The sequence below is a fragment of the Zalophus californianus genome, chromosome 9, assembly GCF_009762305.2.
Source record: "Zalophus californianus isolate mZalCal1 chromosome 9, mZalCal1.pri.v2, whole genome shotgun sequence".
Classification (NCBI taxonomy): Eukaryota; Metazoa; Chordata; class Mammalia; order Carnivora; family Otariidae; genus Zalophus; species Zalophus californianus.
This window is the reverse complement of record NC_045603.1, coordinates 103,028,830-103,049,724: the sequence shown is the minus strand read 5'-3', so window position 1 is coordinate 103,049,724 and position 20,895 is coordinate 103,028,830. Positions and strand designations below refer to the sequence as shown.

General features: G+C 41.9%; 1 protein-coding gene and 1 pseudogene across 9 annotated transcripts in view; one reads left to right on the top strand and one right to left on the bottom strand.

Moving 5' to 3' along the window:
* The first annotated feature begins 1,258 nt into the window (after positions 1-1,258).
* Positions 1,259-20,895, top strand: part of RAD52 (RAD52 homolog, DNA repair protein) — a 37,339-nt gene continuing 17,702 nt past the window's right edge. For 3 of the 9 annotated variants that reach the window (XM_027593620.1, XM_027593626.1, XM_027593625.1), the window contains exons 1-5: positions 3,408-3,525; positions 16,347-16,451; positions 17,501-17,602; positions 18,199-18,292; positions 18,468-18,535. In XM_027593620.1, coding sequence (XP_027449421.1) covers positions 3,478-3,525; positions 16,347-16,451; positions 17,501-17,602; positions 18,199-18,292; positions 18,468-18,535 — 417 coding nt within the window. In that variant the 5' untranslated portion in view covers positions 3,408-3,477. Of the gene's footprint in view, positions 1,550-3,407; positions 3,526-16,346; positions 16,452-17,500; positions 17,603-18,198; positions 18,293-18,467; positions 18,536-20,895 lie in introns of those variants that run through there. The other 6 variants (XM_027593623.1, XM_027593622.1, XM_027593619.1 and 3 more) reach the window with 6 other exon arrangements.
* On the bottom strand, positions 14,693-15,131 carry LOC113921600 (annotated as a pseudogene).

Below are 20,895 nucleotides of genomic sequence, written 5' to 3'. Positions count from 1 at the left end.
CTTAACCAACTGAGCCACCCAGGCGCCCCTTTACTTTTATTAAACTTAAACCTTTTTTCATATTTATTATATTTACCCTTTTGTGAAATACCTACTTATTTCATTTGCCTGTTATTCTTATTAGAACTTTTTATACATAAACTCTCTACCATTCATGATATTTCCCCTTTTTCTTGTTTACTTCTAAAGTTTATTTTATTTTCAACTGCAGAAGTTTAAAAAGTTTTATGTAGGTAATTACATTTGTCCCTCTTTTACTTTACGATTTTTGTCTCGTTTTTATACTTAGAAAGTCCTCCATTCTGAGGTCGGATACTCATGTGTGTCTTTTACTTTGTTTTATGTGTATCTTTGTGTTTAACATTTCACTCTTGAATTCAATTGTAATTTATTTTAGTGTATGTTTTGATAAGGAATCTAACCCAAACGGTTAACTAATCGTCCCAGCACCATTTTAAAAGTAAACCATTCCTTTCTTGGTTCATTTGAAATGCCACCTTTACCAAATAAATTGTTCATGCATTGGGTCTGATTCTAGGCTTTTTACTCAGCTTCCGATGGTGTCACTGGGAAGAGTGAGTAGTCATCCAGGAAATGACTTGCTCTGGTGTATTGCTGCTCAGATAATGAACCTTCTGGTTAAAAGGGGTGTGTTGAAACAGCCAATTTGGAAACGTAAGAGAATGATTTTGTTGGAGTTCTTAAATACTTAAGACGGGGTTGTAATGACTAAACATTTTAGTCTTGTTTTTGAACACTGCTAATAGGATGTGCAGTCATCACCCAGTTTCAAGGCACAGTTCCAAGGACCATTCTAAAGAACTCCCTTCTTCCTTGTCGCCACACTCTCATTTCCCTCCGGTCCCAGCTAATTTAAGAAGCCATCAGGTGATGAGTGTGTGTGTGTGCGCGGGGCAGTGGCAGGAGAGGAAGAAGGCTTAGTGAGCAAACATGTCCACACTGCCTCGGTTTGCTGTGCCTGCCTGGTGTGGAATCTATAAAGGCCTCTGATGACCATTCTTAAGAAGACTTAAAAGCATGTTTTCTTTTCCTGCAGTATCCCTCGCGTGCACAGACGGATTCTGAGAAGTTCCTAACCCGCCGCACAGCCGCATTCTATCTGGGGATTGGGTTTGCGCGGTCTCTCAGTAAGGCGAGGGAATGCCCCTCGTGAGCCCGCCGAGTCCGCCAGGGGGCAGCAGAGACCTGGGCGGCCGCAAAAGTAGAGGGCGTGCGGGGGGAGATGGAGGCAGAGGGAGTGACGCGGGGAGATCAGCTTTGGCACGTCGAGGTCAGCGTCGCGCTGCCAGCTTGCTTTACGGCTTTCGGCAGATTGCCTTGCGGCTCTTCTCCCCTTCTGACTTGATTTTCGGCTCCTCCTCCTCCTGTCCTTCCCGCCCACCCCGGGCTCGCGCTCGATTTGGACCTTCTTCCCAGGGTTCTCTTGCAGTTCCTTCCCAGTCTCCTCTGCGCGGCTCTATCTAAACTCCCTTCTCTGCATTTAACCTAGACCGAGCTCCCTGCGTGCATCGCGCGCTGCCAGAGGCACGTAAGTGGGGGCGGCGGGGCGGGAGGACGGCCCATTTGGGGTGGTTCCGGCCCGGGGCCTGTGGAGCGTGAGCTGCGAAGGTTCTGAGTAGATGGGTTGGGGCGGCGGTTGAGCTCGTCCTGCGGGCTCCAAAAGAGTGATCCTGAGTCCAGGGCCTGTACTAGTTAGTACAGTAGGGGTTCAGGATCAGGACCTACCGAAAGTTTGGTTAGGAGGGACAGGAGTACAGGAGACTTGGACCAACACCCCGAGACCCCACGACGGGGTGCGGGCGGCGTATTGTTAATTGTGACCGTCCGGTGCACGGGCGCGAGACCTCCCAAACGCTGCTTGTTGACAGGAGTGAAGGGTGCTGAAGTTTGTGTCTGTAGCTAGGCGGAGTTGGGAGGAGGGGTTGCAGTTGGGAAAGTATTACCCATTTCAAAGGAATTTGACATTCAAGTTTAGCCACATATTTAGCCTTCATAGTTTTTTTTTTTTATTGAGATACAATTCATATATGATTAAATTCATCCATTTAAACCGTTCGGTGGGTTTAGTATATTCACAGGGTTGTGCAACCATCACCATTATCTATTTTTTTTTTTAAAGATTTTATTTATTTATTTGAGAGAGAGAGAATGAGAGATAGCACGAGAGGGAAGAGGGTCAGAGGGAGAAGCAGACTCCCTGCCGAGCAGGGAGCCCGATGTGGGACTCGATCCCGGGACTCCAGGATCATGACCTGAGCTGAAGGCAGTCGCTTAACCAACTGAGCCACCCAGGCGCCCAACCATCACCATTATCTAGTCCCATAACATTTGTATCACCCCGAAAAGAAACCCACAACTCGTTAGCCGGCACTTCTCATCTGTCCCTATCCCCCCCCCCCCCCCCCCCCCCGCCACTAATCTACTTTTTGTCTCTGAATTTGCCAGTTCTAGATAAGTGGAATCCTACGGTTTGTTTTTGTGTGTTGGGCTTATTTCATCTAACATAATGTTTTCAAGGTTCATGCATGTTGTAGCATTGTCAATACTGCACTCCTTTTTATGGCTGAATAATAATAATAATCCTTGGTAGGGGTATGCCACATTTTGTTGCTCCATTAGTTGATGAGCGTTTGGGTTGTTTCTACTTTTGGCTTCCTAGACCTTTTAAGGTCTATTCCTCCGCAGAACTCCCAGTCTGAGACACATTTTTATTTTTATTTGTTCTTTATTTATTTTATTGTTATTTTAAAGATTTTATTCATTCATTTGAGACACAGAGATACAGAGAGAGAGAGAATGAGCAGGGGGAGAGGCAGAGGGAGAGAGAGAAGCAGGCTCCCCGCCGAGCCAGGAGCCCGATGTGGGGCTCTGTCCCAGGACCCTGGGATCATGACCTGAGCCGAAGGCAGACGCTTAACCATCTGAGCCACCCAGGTGCCCCTGAGCCACATTTTTAAACGAAATTCTCATAAGCCAGCATTTAACGCTGAGACTGGCTCAGGTTTTTTAGTGGCCTCAGTTCTGGTATCTTTTAGGGAAAGTTGTCTTTTTAAAGTCGTTTCTTAGACCATTAATTGTAGTAGCTAGCAGAGAAATATTTGTGTTGCTGCGTGATGTGTGCCATGACCTGTTAACCTTGTGATATGAACTGGGTGCAGTTGGAGATGAGTGTATGAAAAATGTAGCTGATAATAGCTGTGGGAGAGAGGTTTTATCTCAAAACCAAACAAAAAAACCTGTAGTTGATCCTCATTATTCATGGACTCTTTATTTGGGAATGTACCTACCCATAAATTTCTTTGTAACCCCTAAATCAACACTCATGGTGCTTTGAGGTATATTTAGTGTCACATTTTTCTCATTTTTTTACTTTTTGGTAGTGATTTCGCAATTTGGAATGGCCTCTAAGCATATTGCTGAAGTATTGTCTAGCATTACAAGTGCAAGAAGGCTGTGATGTCTCTTACAAAGAAAAGAAAGCTTCTTTTAGATAGCATTGTTCAGGTATGAGTTACATGCTTATGGCTATGAGGTTGTTGTTAATGAGCTAATATATATGGAGTGAGGTGTCTTTCAGTAGAAACACACATAAAACGAGATTATGTATTGACTAAGAAAATGTTGTGACCAGAGGCTCACAAGAACCTAACCCCGTGTTTCTCCTGGGAGCAAATGTTTCGGTATTTGATAATTCAGTGTTCATGATGACTTTATAGAGCTACCATGAATGAGAATTGACTGCATAACCAATGTAATTATTCAAGGGCAGAAAGCCTAGTGTGGATATTCTTCTATCTCTGTAACTTTTAAAATTTTTCCACTCAAAGCATTCATTTTTAATACCATACTGGCAGTTTTAGAGTGAAGAGAAGCTAAAATAAAAATAAAGTGTTCTCTATACTAGGGCTAGGTCAGGACTATGTTAAGTGCTGGAGATTCAGTAGTTAGTATATGGGCCTTTCTGTTCTTGAATGGCTGAGTGTGGATTTTGAGTGTAATATGTGCTTTGATGTGTGTCTAAAATGTTAGGGAACAAAGGATTGATTCTATTTAGAGTGTAACCTGCATAAGGCTTCAAAGAGAAGATGACATTTGAAGTTTCACAAAATGTTACAGCAGCATGTGCATAAGTGAAAATAAAAGAAAAAAACCTGATCTCCAATCCTGCTGTTCTTGATCTTTGCGATCAGATCCTCTCCTGTCACTGAGTTCTGTCGGTTCTGCCCCCTTGTAATACATATCCAGAGTCCGTCCTTTCTCCGCATGGCCATGATCTTCCTTTATCATTTTCTCTCTGGAGGGTTCTAACAGACTCCTAACTGATCCCTCCCTTAATTATTCACTGTTGACAGCCTTCTGACACCTGAATATAATCTCATCATTCTCAGCTTAAAATTTCCATTGCTCTCCCAAAGTTTATAAACTAATGTTTCAAGCTTTTTAAGGTGGCTTATATTACCCTTCATGATCATGCCCTGCCTATCCTGTCTTTTTTTTTTTTAATTTAAAGATTTTATTTATTTATTTGACAGAGAGAGAACATAAACAGGGGGAGCAGGAGAGAGAGAAGCAGGCTCTCCACTGAGCAGAGGGTTGGATGCTGGGCTCGATCCCAGGACTCTGGGATCATGACATGAGCTGAAGGCAGATACTTAACTGATTGAGCCACCCAGGTGTCTCCTGTCCTGTCTTTAGTAAATATGAGAAAAGATCAGACAAAAGAGGAAAATTCCCGTATGTAACATGCCTCATTCCCTCTTACTCTTTCTTCCCTCCACTTATAATTAGATAAGAATAAAAACATTTTTACAAATCTTGTTGACCTTCTTAATAGCTCTCAAATTCATCCATTTGTTGTTCATAGCCCCTGCCCTGGTTCAAGCTCTTTCCCTTTCCATCCAACAAATTTTTTTTTTTTTTTTTTTGAGAGGATGGTGGAGGGGCAAGGGAGAGAGAATCTTAAGCAGGCTCCATGCCCAGCACAGAGCCCAATGTGGAGCCCAATGGGGGGCTCAATCTCACAACCCTGAGCCAAAATCCAGAATTGGAGCTTAACTGACTGAGCCACCTGGGTGCCTCTGCCCCACAAATCTTTTCTTGGTCCTATGATTTTATTTCTCTGAGAAAATACCTATCAGAAGAATTCTTGGGTCATATGGCAGATGCATGTTTAATTTCTAAAGAAATTATCAGTTCTTTTCCAAAATGACAAAACATAAGACTCCTAGAAGAAAATAAAAAATATCTTCATGACCTGGGCGTGTGCAGAGGTTTCTTAGACAAGACTTAGAAAGCAGTACCCAACTTTAAAAAAATGTGATAACATCAGATTTAAAGCTTCTCCTCAAAGACAACTCTAAGAAAATGAATAGGCAAACATCAACACCTACCGAACAAAAGACTGATCTCCAGGGTATATAAAGAGCCATTAGGGTTCAAGGCCTGGGGATAATCCTCTGTGGCCTGCTGTTCTACCCTCTGAACCTAAGTCGTGATTCTTTTTTCATGGAGGGTGGCATGTGCTTACAGCTGAATAGTTTTATCATTCTTTTTCCAGCCAGCGGTGTATGAGAATTCCAGTTGCTTCACATCCTTGCCAACTTTTGGTGCTGTAGTCTTTATTTTTAGCCATTCTGGAGTGTATAGAGGGGTATGTTGTTACGGTTTTAATTTTAGTCCTTGATCACTAATGATGTTGAACACTTTCTGGGCTTGTTGACATTTGGGTATCTTCCTTTAAGTGCCTGCCCGGATTTTTGACCACCTAAAATTGGGTTATTTGTTTTTATTATTGAGTTGCAGGAGTTGTATCTTTTTTATATCCTGGATATCAGTCTTTTGTGGTTGCCTATCCATTTTCATAGAGTGCTCTTTGATAAGCAAAGTATTACATTTTGGTGTAGTCATATTTATCTTTTCTTTTTTTTATTGTCACTGCTTTCTGAGTCTTGTCTAAGAAATCTTGAGCATCGGGGCGCCTGGGTGGCTCAGTCGGTTAAGCGACTGCCTTCGGCTCAGGTCATGATCCCAGGGTCCTGGGATCGAGCCCCGCATCGGGCTCCCCGCTCTGCAGGAAGCCTGCTTCTCCCTTTCCCACTCCCCCTGCTTGTGTTCCCTCTCTCGCTGTCTCTCTCTCTCTGTCAAATAAATAAATAAAATCTTTAAAAAAAAAAAGAAATCTTGACCATCTCTAGGATGTGAAGATATAGTTCTATATTTTCTTCTAGAAATTTTATGGTTGTAGCTTTTATATTTAGGCCTATGATCCATCTCTAGTTTTTGTGAATTGCGTGAAAAATACTTTCTGGAAAATATAAAATTTTTTCCCCATATGGATATCCAGTTGTCCCAGCATCATTTGTTGAAAATGCCATTGCATTACATTTGTACCTTTGCAATTCCGATTGCCATTCAGATGACTGTATAAATGGTGGTTAGTTTCTGGGCTTTTTTTTCCTGTTCCACTGATCCTTTTTTTTTTTTTATTAAAGATTTATTTATCTTAGAGTGCATGCAAGAGGAGGGGGAGGGGCAGACAGAGAGGGAGAGGGAGAGAAGCTCCAGTAGACTCCCCGCTGAGCACGGAGCTCAATGCAGGGCTTGATCCCACAACCCCAAGACCTTGACCCTGAGACCTGATCTGAGCCAAAACCAAGAGTTGGTCACCTAACCAACTGAGCCACTCAGGTGCCCCACCACTGATCAATTCTTATGTCAGTTTTAGTTACTTTTTTATTTATTTATTTTTTAAATTATTAACATATAATGTATTATTTGTTTCAGGGGTAGTTTTTTTTTTTTTCAAAGATTTTATTTATTTATTTGAGAGAGAGAGAATGAGAGATAGAGAGCACGAGAGGGAAAAGGGTCAGAGGGAGAAGCAGACTCCCTGCTGAGCAGGGAGCCCGATGTGGGACTCGATCCCGGGACTCCAGGATCATGACCTGAGCCGAAGGCAGTCGCTTAACCAACTGAGCCACCCAGGCGCCCTCAGGGGTAGTTTTAATTCTATTTTAATTACTGTAGCTTTATTTTAAGTCATGAAGTCACATAATGTAGGTCCTTCAACTTTGTTGTTTTTCAAGATTGATTTGGACAGTCTAGTTCCTTTGCATTTCCATATCAGTATTAGAGTCATTTTTATCAATTTCTTTTTTTTTTTTTAAGATTTTATTTATTTATTAGAGAGAGAGAGACAGCGAGAGAGGGAACACAAGCAGGGGGAGTTGGGGAGGGAGAAGCAGGCTTCCTGCTGAGCGGGGAGCCCGATGCGGGGCTCTATCCCAGGACCCTGGGATCATGACCTGAGCTGAAGGCAGACGCTTAACGATTGAGCCACTCAGGCCCCCCCATTTTATCAATTTCTATGAAAAAGTCTGTTATGGTTATGACTGGGATGACATTTAATCTTTACATCAATTTGGGAAAAATTAACATTTCAATGGTATTGACTCTTAAAATCTATGAGCATGGTATATCTCCCTTTTTACTAGGTCTTAGTTGCTCTTAGTACTGTTTGTAGTTTTCAGTGGGGAGGCCTTATACATCTTTCATTAAATTTATTCCTAAGTACGCCTTTTTAACTCTATTGTAAGATGGAGTCATCATTTTTATTGTTATTTTGTATATAATATGCCATTTTTCTTTGTTTCCCAGATGTTCTCTTTATTTTTGTTTTCAGCAGTTTGCCTACAATGTGTCTAGGTGTGATTTTCTTTGTATTTATCCTACTTGAGGTTTTCTGACCTTAAATCTAAAAAATTTATGCCTGTCACCCAATTTAGGAAATTTCAGGTCATTAAATTTTTTTGTTGTTGTTTTTGTTTTCCATTCTCTTTAACCTCTTCTTCTGGGACTTCAATTATATTTGTGTTAGCTGTTTTTATATTATTCCACAGGACCCTGAGACTCTTTCATTATTTTCAGTCTGTTTCTCCTCTTCGGATTACATAATTTCTATTGCACTATCTTCAAGTTCACTGACTCTTTTTTATCTTTAATTTTGTATTTTGTGAACAGGATTGATAGATGATTTATGAGATTTCATGGTCAAGAACGGTTCCTATTCTTTTGTAAGTGTAGTGAGTATGGTTTCTCTATTAGAAGGCAAAAAGCCAAAAAAGGGGACATGGTTATATGTCCTTTGACTTTTAAATTTTCTCTTGTCTTATAGGATCTATACTCTGCCCTCTCTGCCCTTCACAGCACAGTTTCAAAGGACACCTCATTCCTTTTTGCCATCTTCTGCCCAGAAACATGGGCTTTCCAATACTGCCTCCTTGAGTTGTGTATACACTTTTTTTCCTGGACTACTCTGACCTACCAGAACTCTGTCAGTATCTGCATACTTAGTGTGGGTTCTTTTTCCTGGGAGCAATTTTAGCTCCATCTTAGGCTGTCCATCTACTCCTCTCTCCTATGCGTTTCTCTTCCCATCTATGTCTCACCTTACTCTCCTTGAAGACTCAGAATGTGCGTTTGAGAAATATCTCCACCAGAAGTTGATGTTTATTTTTTCTAATTCCAGGCAGTTTGACGCTTGCAGTATTTTCAGTCTTTTTTTTTTTTAAGATTTTATTTATTTATTAGAGAGAGAGAATGAGAGAGAGAGAGCACGAGAGGGAAGAGGGTCAGAGGGAGGAGCAGACTCCCTGCTGAGCAGGGAGCCCGATGTGGGACTCGATCCCGGGACTCCAGGATCATGACCTGAGCCGAAGGCAGTTGCTCAACCAACTGAGCCACCCAGGCGCCCTTCAGTCTTCTAATTATATTACAAGATATGGGATATTTGTGGTTTTATTTGTTTCTCTTTTTGGTCTGCATTGGATGTATTGGGATATTTGGATTTACGTAGCTGCTATAACTGGCTATGCAGGAAGTCTTTCCTAATATTTTATTTTGAAACATTTGAAGCCTTCGGAAAAGTCATACAAGGGATGCCTGCATATCCTTCACCTAGATTCATAAATTTGTTACTTTGCTTTATCTTCCTCTCCTCCTCTTTGCACACACACACATTTTATTAGTTGAATGATTTGAGAGTAAGTTGCAGAAAACATGACAATTCACTCATACTACTTCCTCATGTATAAGAAAGAGATCATTCTCCTACATAACTGTGACGCAAGTTTAACAACAATACAATACCATTGAATAGTATGCAGTCCATCGTCAGAATCACATCTGTCCCCAGACTATCCTTTACAGCTTTTTTTTTCCTGATCTAAAATCCTCTCAAGGACCACACTGTAGTTGTTGTTGTGCGTTGTGTGTCTTTAGTCTCTTGATCTAGAAGAGTTCACTTGTTTTGTTTTATTTTTTGAGACATTGACATTGTTTGAGTCCAAGCCTTGTAGATTTCAACTTGTTTAATTATTTCTTCTTGATTAGAGTCATTATTAAATTAGTAGGAATACTCCCTGAGTGATGTTTTGACCTTTTCAGTGTATCCATCAGGAAGCTTATGATGGGACTATTACTGGTGACATTATGTTTGATTACCTGATTAAGGTAGTATCTGTTAGATTTCTCCATTGTAAATGTATCTTTTGCTCCCCCTACATTTTTCTTCAAATGTAAGTAGCTTATCTGAGAGAAGAGCCCAGGATATACTGGTAGAAGAGAGGGGAGTGAGACAGGAAGGAAAAGGCAGTCATCAGAGGGTGAGGGTGCATGGTCAAGCCAGTTACCACCAGTGGGCAACCAAACCTAATTTCACTGGGGAACTCAAGCCAATGTAGAACTCACAGCTCAGTGCTATTTCACAAAATGCGTAAGAGATCTAGGGTCTCCCATCAGTCAGTGTTGGAGAGCTGCTCCCAAGGGCATCGGTTCTCTGGCGCTTCCAACTTACCATGAACAGGTACAAAATGGGCCCTGGATGCCAAAAAAGGCCCTCAGATAAAGAGATACATATGTTGGCATTCGGCAGTTAGGCCAGGGTGCACGATTGTGGTAAGAGCTGAAGGGATAGTTGGCAGAGCATCCATGGTATCTCTATATCTGGGGACCCCAGAACCTAGACTTGAGGCAAAACCTTATGTGCTATGATTTCTTCAGGAAGCAGAAGTAAGGGAAAGGGAGATTGAGGAGAGAAGGAAGAGTAAGTCAGTTCAAGGGTACATTTCCAAGCTGGCCACCCCTTGGTAACAAGTACAACTGACCGCTTGATCTCCTAACGCTGTCTCTCAGGAGCGTGAATGAAGTTCTGTATCCCAGGACAACCCCCCCAAAGAAAGGAGGGAGAAGAATTTACCTCTCAGTTTCTGTATCTCATTGGTAAAAGGTTTGCCGCATGGTATATTCCCTCCCTCAGACTTCCAGGTTGTGCATGTGTGGGCATCAGGTGGGTCCCACAGGTTCTTACACCTTCAAGGTGAGAGGGAAGCCAGGGGTGGGAGTGAGAGGCATCCGGCACGAGCAGGAAGTAAGGGACCACTGGTGGTGCCTCTGTGCATTCAGATAGAACTCATGCATATTTGGTCTACCTCATGGCAACTGGGGTAGAAAAAGTGGTCAGGGGCCTCAGAGACAGGCAAGGCCAAGAAGATTTGAGCTGCTGCGTAAGATACACCTGATAAATTTGGATTCTACTTTGTTTAGCAAATATGCACATACATACACACATAAAATATACACACATAAACTCAATCACATATAAAAAAAGACAGTTATCTGTTACTGGTGGTGATCCCATCAAATTTTACTTCCTTCCATATTTTTTTGATATATGTGTAAAGCTTTCTGCAATAAAGATATTTTAATTTAATTTAATTTAATTTTTTAAAAAAGATTTTATTTATTTATTCATGAGAGACAGAGAGAGAGAAGCAGAGGGAGAAGCAGGCTCCCAAGGAGCAGGGAGCCCGATGCGGGACTTGATCCCAGGACCCTGGGATCATGACCTGAGCCGAAGGCAGACGCTTAACCATCTGAGCCACCCAGGCGCCCAAGATATTTTATTTTTATAATAGGAAAATGGTTGTAGACAGTTTTAGAAAGGAAGGCAGTCAACTTTTTCTCAAAGTAGTAACTGGCAGGGGAAAAAAAAGAATGATTCCATGTTTTACTTTATGGGCAGAGATGAAGTTGGCCTTTTCTGTGATAAAAGGTTGACTTTTCTAAGATATTGTTTAGAAAAGTAGCAAGTTGCTTTTTAAGTGTGAGAAGTGTAACTCTTGCCTTGTAAAATCATTTTCTAAAGAATTAAAAAATATGCTTTGTCTATCCTACACTATGTACTTCATCCTCCATCCATTTATTCATTTAATCACTCACCAAACACTCCCCTCCCTGATCCCTTACTAGGAGCAAGGTACCATGCTACTCACTGGGGGGCCAAGAAGAATCCAAGAATCTCCTGCCTTCTAGGGGCTCACACTGGAGGGGGAAAACGGATGCAGAAGAGACAGTACTCACCAAATACTTTCTTACACTTCCTAGCCTCCATTGCAATTAAGTTGGAGCCTTGTGACAAGTTCTGTCCGGTGAACTGTGACCAGAAGTGATGCATATCACTTCTGGTCTAAGGCAGCTATGAACTGGTGTGACTTGAACAACTTTCTCCCCTTGCAGTGATGACCTTGGAGGTCACATGTGCTTAGATGACACAGCCATGGGATGGGCAGGGCCCCAGACTGGGTTAGATCCTGCCTGAAGGAGAATAACTATTCTCCTTCCTTTTTTTTATTGTGGCAAAATATACATAACTTAAATTTTTAACCATTTTAACCATTTTTAAGTGTGCAACTCAGTGGCATTAGGTACAGTCCCAGTGTATACCCCTTTATTTTTAACAAATAAGTGAACAAGTGCTCATTTGAAACTTTGTGAGTCTCCCCCACAACTTTTTAGTACCCAATGATGATTTTTGCTGGATACTGTTATCATCACATAATTTTATTTTATTTTTTAAAGATTTTATTTATTTGAGGGCACCTGGGTGGCTCAGTTGGTTAAGCGACTGCCTTCGGCTCAAGTCATGATCCTGGAGTCCCGGGATCGAGTCCCACATCGGGCTCCCTGCTCGGCAGGGAGTCTGCTTCTCCCTCTGACCCTCTTCCCTCTCGTGCTCTCTATCTCTCATTCTCTCTCTCTCAAATAAATAAGTAAAATCTTTAAAAAAAAAAAGATTTTATTTATTTGAGAGAGTGAGAGAGAGCATGAGTGGGGGGAGGAGCAGACTTCCCGCCGACCAGGGAGCCGGATGTAGGGCTCTATCCCAGGACTCCCAAGTTCATGACCTGAGCCTAAGGCAGACGCCCAACCAACTGACCCACCCAGTGCCCCTTATCACATCATTTTAATATGATACATTTATGAGGTTGATTTTACTAATATTCCCCTTTACAGATGAGGAAATTGGAGCACAGAAAGTTTAAGTAATTGCCCAACTTAAATAATGTATTGGGTGGGGCGGGATATTGAACCACCTTTGACTGTAACGTTCAAAACATGCTTTATAGCAGGGGTTGGCACACTATGGCCTGTGGACCAAATCTGCCACCTCTTTTTGTGATAAAGTTTTATTGGGACACAACCACACTCACTTGTTTACATATTATCTGTGGCTCAGAGGCCCAAGTTGCATAGTTGTGACAGAGACCATGTAGCCTGCAAAACCTAAGATATTTACTATCTGGCACTTTAAAGAAAAGGTTTGCTGACCTCTGTTTTATATAACAGGTCTTTAAATTTTTTATTCTAATTTTTATTAAAATAATACATGTACATATTGGAAAGTGAAATAGTGCTAAAAGTTTTATTTGCAAAAAGATCCCTGCTACACTATTCTCCACCCCAGTCCCACCCCTCGGAGACAGATCCGCTGCATTCTTTTCTTTCTTTTTAAGTAGGGACTCGAACTCACAACTCTGAGTTCAAGACCTGAGCTGAGATCAAGAGTCGGACACAACCAACTGAGCCACCTGGGGGGAGAGGGAAAGGTAGAGGAGAAGCAGACTCCTCGATGAGCAGGGAGTCTGATTGTGGGACTTGGTATCAGGACCTGAGTTGAGGCAGGCGCTTAACTGACTGAGCCACCCAGGCACCCTCCCCACTTTGTTCTTTTAACTATTTTTTCTGGCATTTACAGTTGCATTCTAAATATGATCCTTATTCCACTATTTCCTGTTGTAACAATTTTAAATTGTTGGGTTTTTTTTTTTTAAAGATTTTATTTATTTATTTGACAGAGACACAGCGAGAAAGGAACACAAGCAGGGGGAGTGGGAGAGGGAGAAGCAGGCTCCCGTGGAGCAGGGAGCCCGATGCAGGGCTCCATCCCAGGACCTGGGATCATGACCTGAGCCGAAGGCAGACGCTTAACGACTGAGCCACCCAGGCGCCCCTGTTGATTTTTTTTTTTTTTAAAGTAATCTCTGTGCCCAATGTGGGACTTGAACTCACAACCTGAGATCAAGAGTTTAGTGCTCTATCAGCTGAGCCAGCCAGGCACCCAACCTGTTTCAATAGATTGTGTGTGTGTGTGTGTGTGTTCGTTCCAATTTCTCCACATCCTCAACTAACGTTGGTTATTCTCTTTTTTATTGTAGCTATCCCAGCATATGTGAAGTGTTTCTTTTTTTTAAGTTTTTATTCAAATTCCAATTAGTTAACATACAGTGTAATATTAGTTTCAGGTATATAATATATTGATTCTGTTTTAACAATTTTTTGTTTTATTTTTTTAAGTTTACTTATTTAAATATTCTCTACCCCCAACATGGGGCTTGAACTCACGACCCCAAGATCAAGAGTGGCATGCTGACTGACTGAGCCAGCCAGGTGCCCCTGTTATAACCATTTTAGACACTAATTATTAATTAACCTAGTGTAAGCCACCCTTCTACTTTTTCAGTGCCAGATTAGAAATAATTTATCATTCTTAGTTGAAATGTAGTGTTTTATGATCATTTAAATAATCTTTTGCATTTTCATCATACTGTACATAAGAAAGTTGAGATGTACTTAGCAATAGCTAACCTTTTAGTACTTTGTGTGTGCTACTCTAATGCAGTTTTCATGCAGTATCATGTTAGTCTCAACAGAACCCGCAGGAAATGCAAGTTGCATTACTTTGTCCATTTTCTAGATGAGAGAACATCCTTCAGTGAGATTGTATGATTTTTCCCTTAGTCAAGCACCTAGTGGGTGTATAGCCAGAAACTGACATTTAGAACTTGAGCCCCTAAACGCTGTATTGTGGCGCCATGGGAGTGTCCTGCCACCTAACATTCCTAGATTTGTAGTTCTACTGTCAGCAAATAACCTGAAGACTACAGCATGCAAGTTTGCTGAGGCACAACTTTTTTTTTTTGCAAAGTACTGTTTATCTTTTTTTTTTTAAAGATTTTATTTATTTATTTGAGAGAGAGAGAATGAGAGACAGAGAGCATGAGAGGGAAGAGGGTCAGAGGGAGAAGCAGACCCCCCGCTGAGCAGGGAGCCTGATGCGGGACTTGATCCCGGGACTCCAGGATCATGACCTGAGCCGAAGGCAGTCGCTTAACCAACTGAGCCACCCAGGCGCCCTGTTTATCTTTATTTTGCATACACTCACAGCCAGTTTGCGACGAGTGATTTCATTTTACAAAAGGAGGAAAGGGTTGGGTGGTGTCAAGAAAAGTGACCTGTAGAAAAGAACAGGAAGACAAACATTGGGAGCACATAATTAAAAAATTTTTTTGAACACACCAAAGAATCCTGCAGTGCTGCCCGCAGCGTCTGCAATCCTGGGCCACACGTGTGCGCACTCCTTTGCAACTGGTCCTGTGACTGCAGCACCTTTCATTTCGCCTTTACTGTTCACTGTGACCCCCACGTTACCTTCAAAACAGAGACACACACCAGCTTTTCTCCAGTAGGACTTGCGTTGTCCAGTTACCTGCTGGATGTATCTTCTTTCTGAACTCTGGTTTGCCTTTCTTCACTCTGGCCGTCACCCCCAGCAGCAGCAGGAAGCCAGTTCCGTCCCTGATCCCCTTCGCTGAGATCATCTACAGATTTTTGGCTCCTGTGCTGTCAGCACAGTTGATCACGGCTCCTATGGGAAGACCCAGGGAAATCCAGAATTTCGCACCGGAGGACCCACCATGTCCTCGCTTCCACATCTTGAATGCTGGAAAGGGACGGAAAGGCTGGGGCACAGCATTGAATCCATCTGCTCTGAGACAGGTGTAGGGGTGGTCAGGTAGTGGGTCAGCCAGTTGCAGGTGCTTCTGAGGGTAATTCTGTTTTCTAATGGACTATACATTTGCATAGTCTCAGTCTAATGCATTGGCTCCCCAACTTGAGCTTGTGTCAGAATCACCTGGTGGGCTTCGGCAAGCACTAACTCCTGGGCCTCCGCTCTAGTTTCTCATCCAGGAGGTCTAGGGTAGGACCTGAGGATTTGCATTTCTACTAAGTTCCCAGGTAATGCTGATGCTGCAACAGACCTAACTGGTCTAACGCTTTATTCTTCCTGAATGTTAGGGCCGTCCTCACTGTTCTCTCTTGCTCTTTAACTTCCCTGTTAGTCTTCCCCTACCAGCCAGCTTGTTAGCTCCTGGAAAGTAGGTCAGTTATTATGGCTTTTACCTTTTTTTTAAAAAATATATTTTATTTATTTATTTGAGAGAGAAAGAGAGCATGAGCAGGGGTAGAGGCAGAGGGAGAGGGGAAAAGCAGACTCTGCACTGAGCAGAGAGCCCGATATGGGGCTTGATCTCAGGGTCCCGAGATCATGACCTGGGCTGAAGATAGACACTTAACTGACTGAGCCACCGAGGTGCCCCTGGCTTATACTTCCCTTTTTGACCCCACTGAGGCCAGGATCATGTTCATATAGTAGGTAGTAATCAGTTGCTTGGTTACTCTCCCTTGGGGTGTCTTTGTAATTTTGACTCTTTCAATGATAAATATTGCAGTTACAATACATTCTAATTATAAAAATCACCTTTAATAACACCATCACCCTAGCAAACATTTCATGGTTTGTTTTTTCAAGTAGGCGCCATGCCCAACGTGGGGCTTGAACTCATGACCCTGAGGTCAAGGTTCGCATGCTCTACCAACTCAGCCAGCCAGGCGCCCCCACCCTAGCAAGAATTTTAACAGAAGGGTAGAAGTGGACCCTAAAGGATGTTCAGTGCCATGTTGGAGGGTAGCTAAGCACTGAGGAGCTTAATCCTTGATTGGGGCAGTGCTTACAAATAAAGTGTTAAGTAAATAAAGCGACTTGTAGGATACTACATATGGATGATTTAATCTGATTTTGAGTAGAGGCTCTTGTTTTTTTTTCTTTTAGCATTCTTTGAGATCTTTTTAAATCTCTGTTTTTACAGAGGTCACGCGGAATCAACATGTCTGGGACTGAGGAAGCAGTTCTTGGAGGCCGTGGCAGCCATCCTTCCTCTGCTGGTGGCAACTCTGTATTATGCTTTGGACAGGTAACTGTGTGTTTTTCATACCTGGGAAGACTGAGGTTAAGTGAAAAGGTAGGAGAAAGTAATTTGTAGAGCATCGTCATATATTTGGAAGCTATTTATTGTCAGTGGGTTTTCCTGTTAGGTGCATTATTTGGGAGTCTGATGAACTCTCAGGGCATTGTGGAACTTTAGCATTACTACTGGGGATTATATTTAGATTTACATTTTGTTTATTTTTTTGGATAGATTACATATTCACGTGGTAAGACATTCAAAATGAAACATAGACTATATGTGAATGAGAAGTCTTACTCTTTCCCCATCACTCCTATCCACATTTCACCCAGTTCCAAAGATTCTGGTGTCATACTCTTTGTGGAGATATTCTGTGCATATAAAAGAGATTCTTGCTTTGTCCGCTCGATTCCATCTTTGTCTTTACCAGAGATCTGTTGGTTCAAAGGTATTTCATTTAAATAGGGCAAGGGGAAAACTACCAAGGGGACAAAAGTCAAAACAAGTAGTAGTATATTTATGTACGTATAGGATGGAAAATTGTTGAATTGGAGAAGAGGTATTTCCCCTACTCCCTTGCAGGCATAAACATCATATATACAGGCTCTGAGGTGGGACGTTTCAGTTTACCAGTTCTGGCTTGAGAAAGTTTTGTCAGGAGGGTGGTGACACCTAGGGCAATGCCTCTCAAAATGTGGCCCAGTGACCCCCGGAGGTCCACCAGACCTCTTCCAAGTCCATGAGGTCAAGAAGAGTTCCTTAATAATAATAAAATACTTCTTGCCTTTTCCTTTCATTCTCTTATGAGTGAACAGTGGGGCTCTCCAGAGCACGCACAGCCTGGGGGGATACTGCCTTGATGGCGGATGGAAGGTGTGCCTTAGAAGTTTCTCAGTTTTAATTCCTAGTATTGGTAGACATAACCCCGTAAACAAGAGCTCCTAGGATCCTCAGTAGTTTTTAAGAGTGTAAAGGGTCTGGAGACCAAAAAGTTGAAGACTTGCTGACGTAGGAATGGGGGAAATGTCTATTTAATTTTCCTTTCTGGATTGCAGTATCAGTACACAGCAGAAGAGTACCAGGCCATCCAGAATGCTCTGAGGCAGAGGCTGGGCCCGGAATACATCAGTAGCCGCATGGCTGGAGGAGGCCAGAGGGTAGGAGAGTTGATATGCTTGAAAAGTGGGTGCCCCTCTAGCTGGCTACTCAGAGGATCTCGCTCCCTCTCTGGGTCTTCATGGATTCAGAAGGTCTCCTGCTCACTGTTGCTAGATGTTTCCTAGTGTCTTTGGGAGGGGATGGGTTCCAGCCGTCATTGTCATCTGAAGGGACCCAAGTGTTGTCTTGAGACTTCCATACCTGCCATCTTGGGATTTTTACACCATCTTTTAAAAATGTTTCTTTTGCCCTTTGCTTCTAATTTTAACTTCTGTGTATATTTTTGGTCTTCAATAATATATGTCAGCCTGAGGCTTGTACTTTTTTGGAAACTGTGAGTTTTGGAAACTGCTAGGTGAGTGGATATCTTTCCCCTCTGAGTCTAGTCCCTCCTTCCAGACAAAACATTAGTTCTAACTGCTTCCTTCTGGAAGATCTTTGAAATAAGTTCACTGAGAATTTCCTTGGAATGTTAAGGGCAGTTTTGCCAAAAAAGCTGGTAAGGAGTAAATTAAGTAAATTTTGATTCTCATTTAAGTATGGCAGGGAATTTTAACAAGCTTTTTTTTTCCCCCCCTTTAATTTCTTTTCCCAGGTATGTTACATTGAAGGTCACAGGGTAATTAATCTGGCCAATGAGATGTTTGGTTACAATGGCTGGGCACACTCTGTCACACAGCAGAATGTGGGTATGTTTCCTGGCAACGGTGACTTCTTCATTTCCCTTACTTTGGTACTAATTTCTGATGAGAGCGTTTTGTGGGTGAGGATGTAGGGTAGGTGTATTTTGTTGCCAGTAGGAGGAATATGGGTGAGGCACAGGGATCAGTATCTTCTTCAACTGGTTCTCTTTCCCACTCCTAGATTTTGTTGACCTTAACAATGGCAAGTTCTACGTGGGAGTCTGTGCATTTGTGAGAGTCCAGTTGAAGGTGAGGGTGATGGAATAGACCCGCTGCCTCCAAGGACCGGGTGGGTGGTGAGAGAGAAGGAGCAGGTAGAGAATTCTCTGGACTGGGCCTAGAGAGCTAGGTTTTAGAGCTGGGGCTCAGCCAGTGTTCCTTAGGATGGTGGTACCCAAACATTCTTACTCAGGTGCCCCCTAAATGAATTCTGAACAACTTGTTTTTTCCTGCACATTTTAAGCTGACACCTAAAGTTTTCACCCAAAGTATAAGTGCAGGTCCTCTGCGTTCACAACTTTGTGTTACACCACTTTGCTCTCATGAGAGACCCATGTTGGCACCTGTTTTCGCTTAACTGAAGGAAACCCAGAGAGGATTTTCGCGTTTATGAAAAAAGGCACACCCTGGTGGCAAGAGTGGCCCTGTGAGTCCATCCCCGGGGAACCACACTCAGCATCTCGGCAGAGCTTTGAACGCTCTCTGAGCGTCTGTGCTTTATCTCCATTTACTTTGTGCATCCGTTAGCAGAATGTGTCCTAAGGTATCAGAAAAACTTAAGAGAGGTTATTTTTTGCATCTGGGAATGCTCAGAAATTATTTCCATGTAAATTAATGGTAATTCTCTGCTTTATGCCATTTTGGCTTACGAAAGTTTTCATGAGGACATTCTACTTTTGGATAACGGGGCAAACCTGTAGTTGCAACGGTATGTTTTTTAGCATATTGTAAAATCTGACATTCTAAAATAAATCTGTTACATTTTTATCTTCCTTTTTTAATTCAAGTGTAATTAACATACGGTGGTATATCAGTATCAGGTGTACAAGATAGTGCTTCAGCACTTCCCTACATTTCTCACGGCTCATCAGGATAAGTGTATCCTTAGTCCCCTTTATTTCACGTGTATTTTGTTACATCTTTTTTAAATGTACCAGTGGATTTTAAATATCATAAACGATTAAATACTGTCATCCACTTAAAAAAATACACGAGCAAGCTATTCTTTAGTCATGAGAAATTTTACATTGTTTCTTCTCAAACTCATATTTCCATTCTATCTCCCCATTGGCTTTTGTCAGTATATGTGTGTGTGTGTGTATATGTATGTATATGTATATATGTATAAATATATGTTTAGAATATATATATGTTTGGAATATATATTATATATATATTATATGTGTTCAAAACCTTTTATTAATAACCTTAGCCTATTCCTCTGTGTGTGTGTATGTATGTGTATATAAAAGTAATTTTTTGGGGTAAATTTTCAGTGACCTTACAGCTCTAAATTATAAAAAATTTCTTCTGGATTGAGTTACTATTACAGGTATTATTAACACAAAATTGATCAATTGGGTCTATGAGGGGGACAAAATAACTACATCAAAATTTATATACTTAATAAAAATAAATTTTTATGGAAAATGCATTTCTTTTTTTTTTTTTAAAAGATTGTATTTATTTATTTGTCAGAGAGAGAGCACAAGTAGGGGAGTGGCAGGCAGAGGGAGAGGCAGACTCCCCACTGAGCAGGGAGCCCGACGCAGGGCTTGATCCCAGGACCGTGGGATCATGCCCTGAGCTGAAGGTAGACGCTTAACTGACTGAGCCACCCAGGCGCCCCAAGAAAATGCATTTTTTTTTAAAGATTTTATTTATTCATTTAATTGACAGGGAGAGAGAGAGAGAGAGAGAGAGAGAGAGAGAGAGAGAGAGAGAGAGAGACAGCGTGAGAGGGAACACGAGCAGGGGGAGTGGGAGAGGGAGAAGCAGGCCTCCGGCCGAGCAGGGAGCCCGATGTGGGGCTCGATCCCAGGACCCTGGGATCATGACCTGAGCTGAAGGCAGTCGCCCAACCAACTGAGCCACCCAGGTGCCCCAGGAAAATGCATTTCTTAATGAGATGGATGAAGCTTTTTTTCTTTTTAGATAGTTTATATGTCCATAGTTTAATACTACTTTTTCCTAGATAGAACATTCAGCATTAATTCTATTCTAACTTCTCATTTTTGTAAACAGTACTGAAAAACCTTACATAAATAAACTGGGAATGAAGAGAGTGTTGTTACAGTGTCACTCATTTCTTTGAATAAGCTTTCTGAGTTATATTTCAAAAATCAGAGTCCTGTCATCCAAAATTATATTCGGTTCTCTATCAGCTAATAACTTGATCAGGTGTACCTTCATTTTTGGTGAAAGCCAAGAAAGGGATACCCACCGAACCCATGAAAAGATTTGCTATCCAGTCGTTAAGAGTCTGTTAAATATAGTATTTCACATTTTCCTTTTGTTTAGTGTCCCAGAGGTTTTTATACCTTGGGGTAATGCACCTTAGTAAGACTTAGGGTGGGTTAGCTATGTGCCTTTTTTATTTTATTTTATTT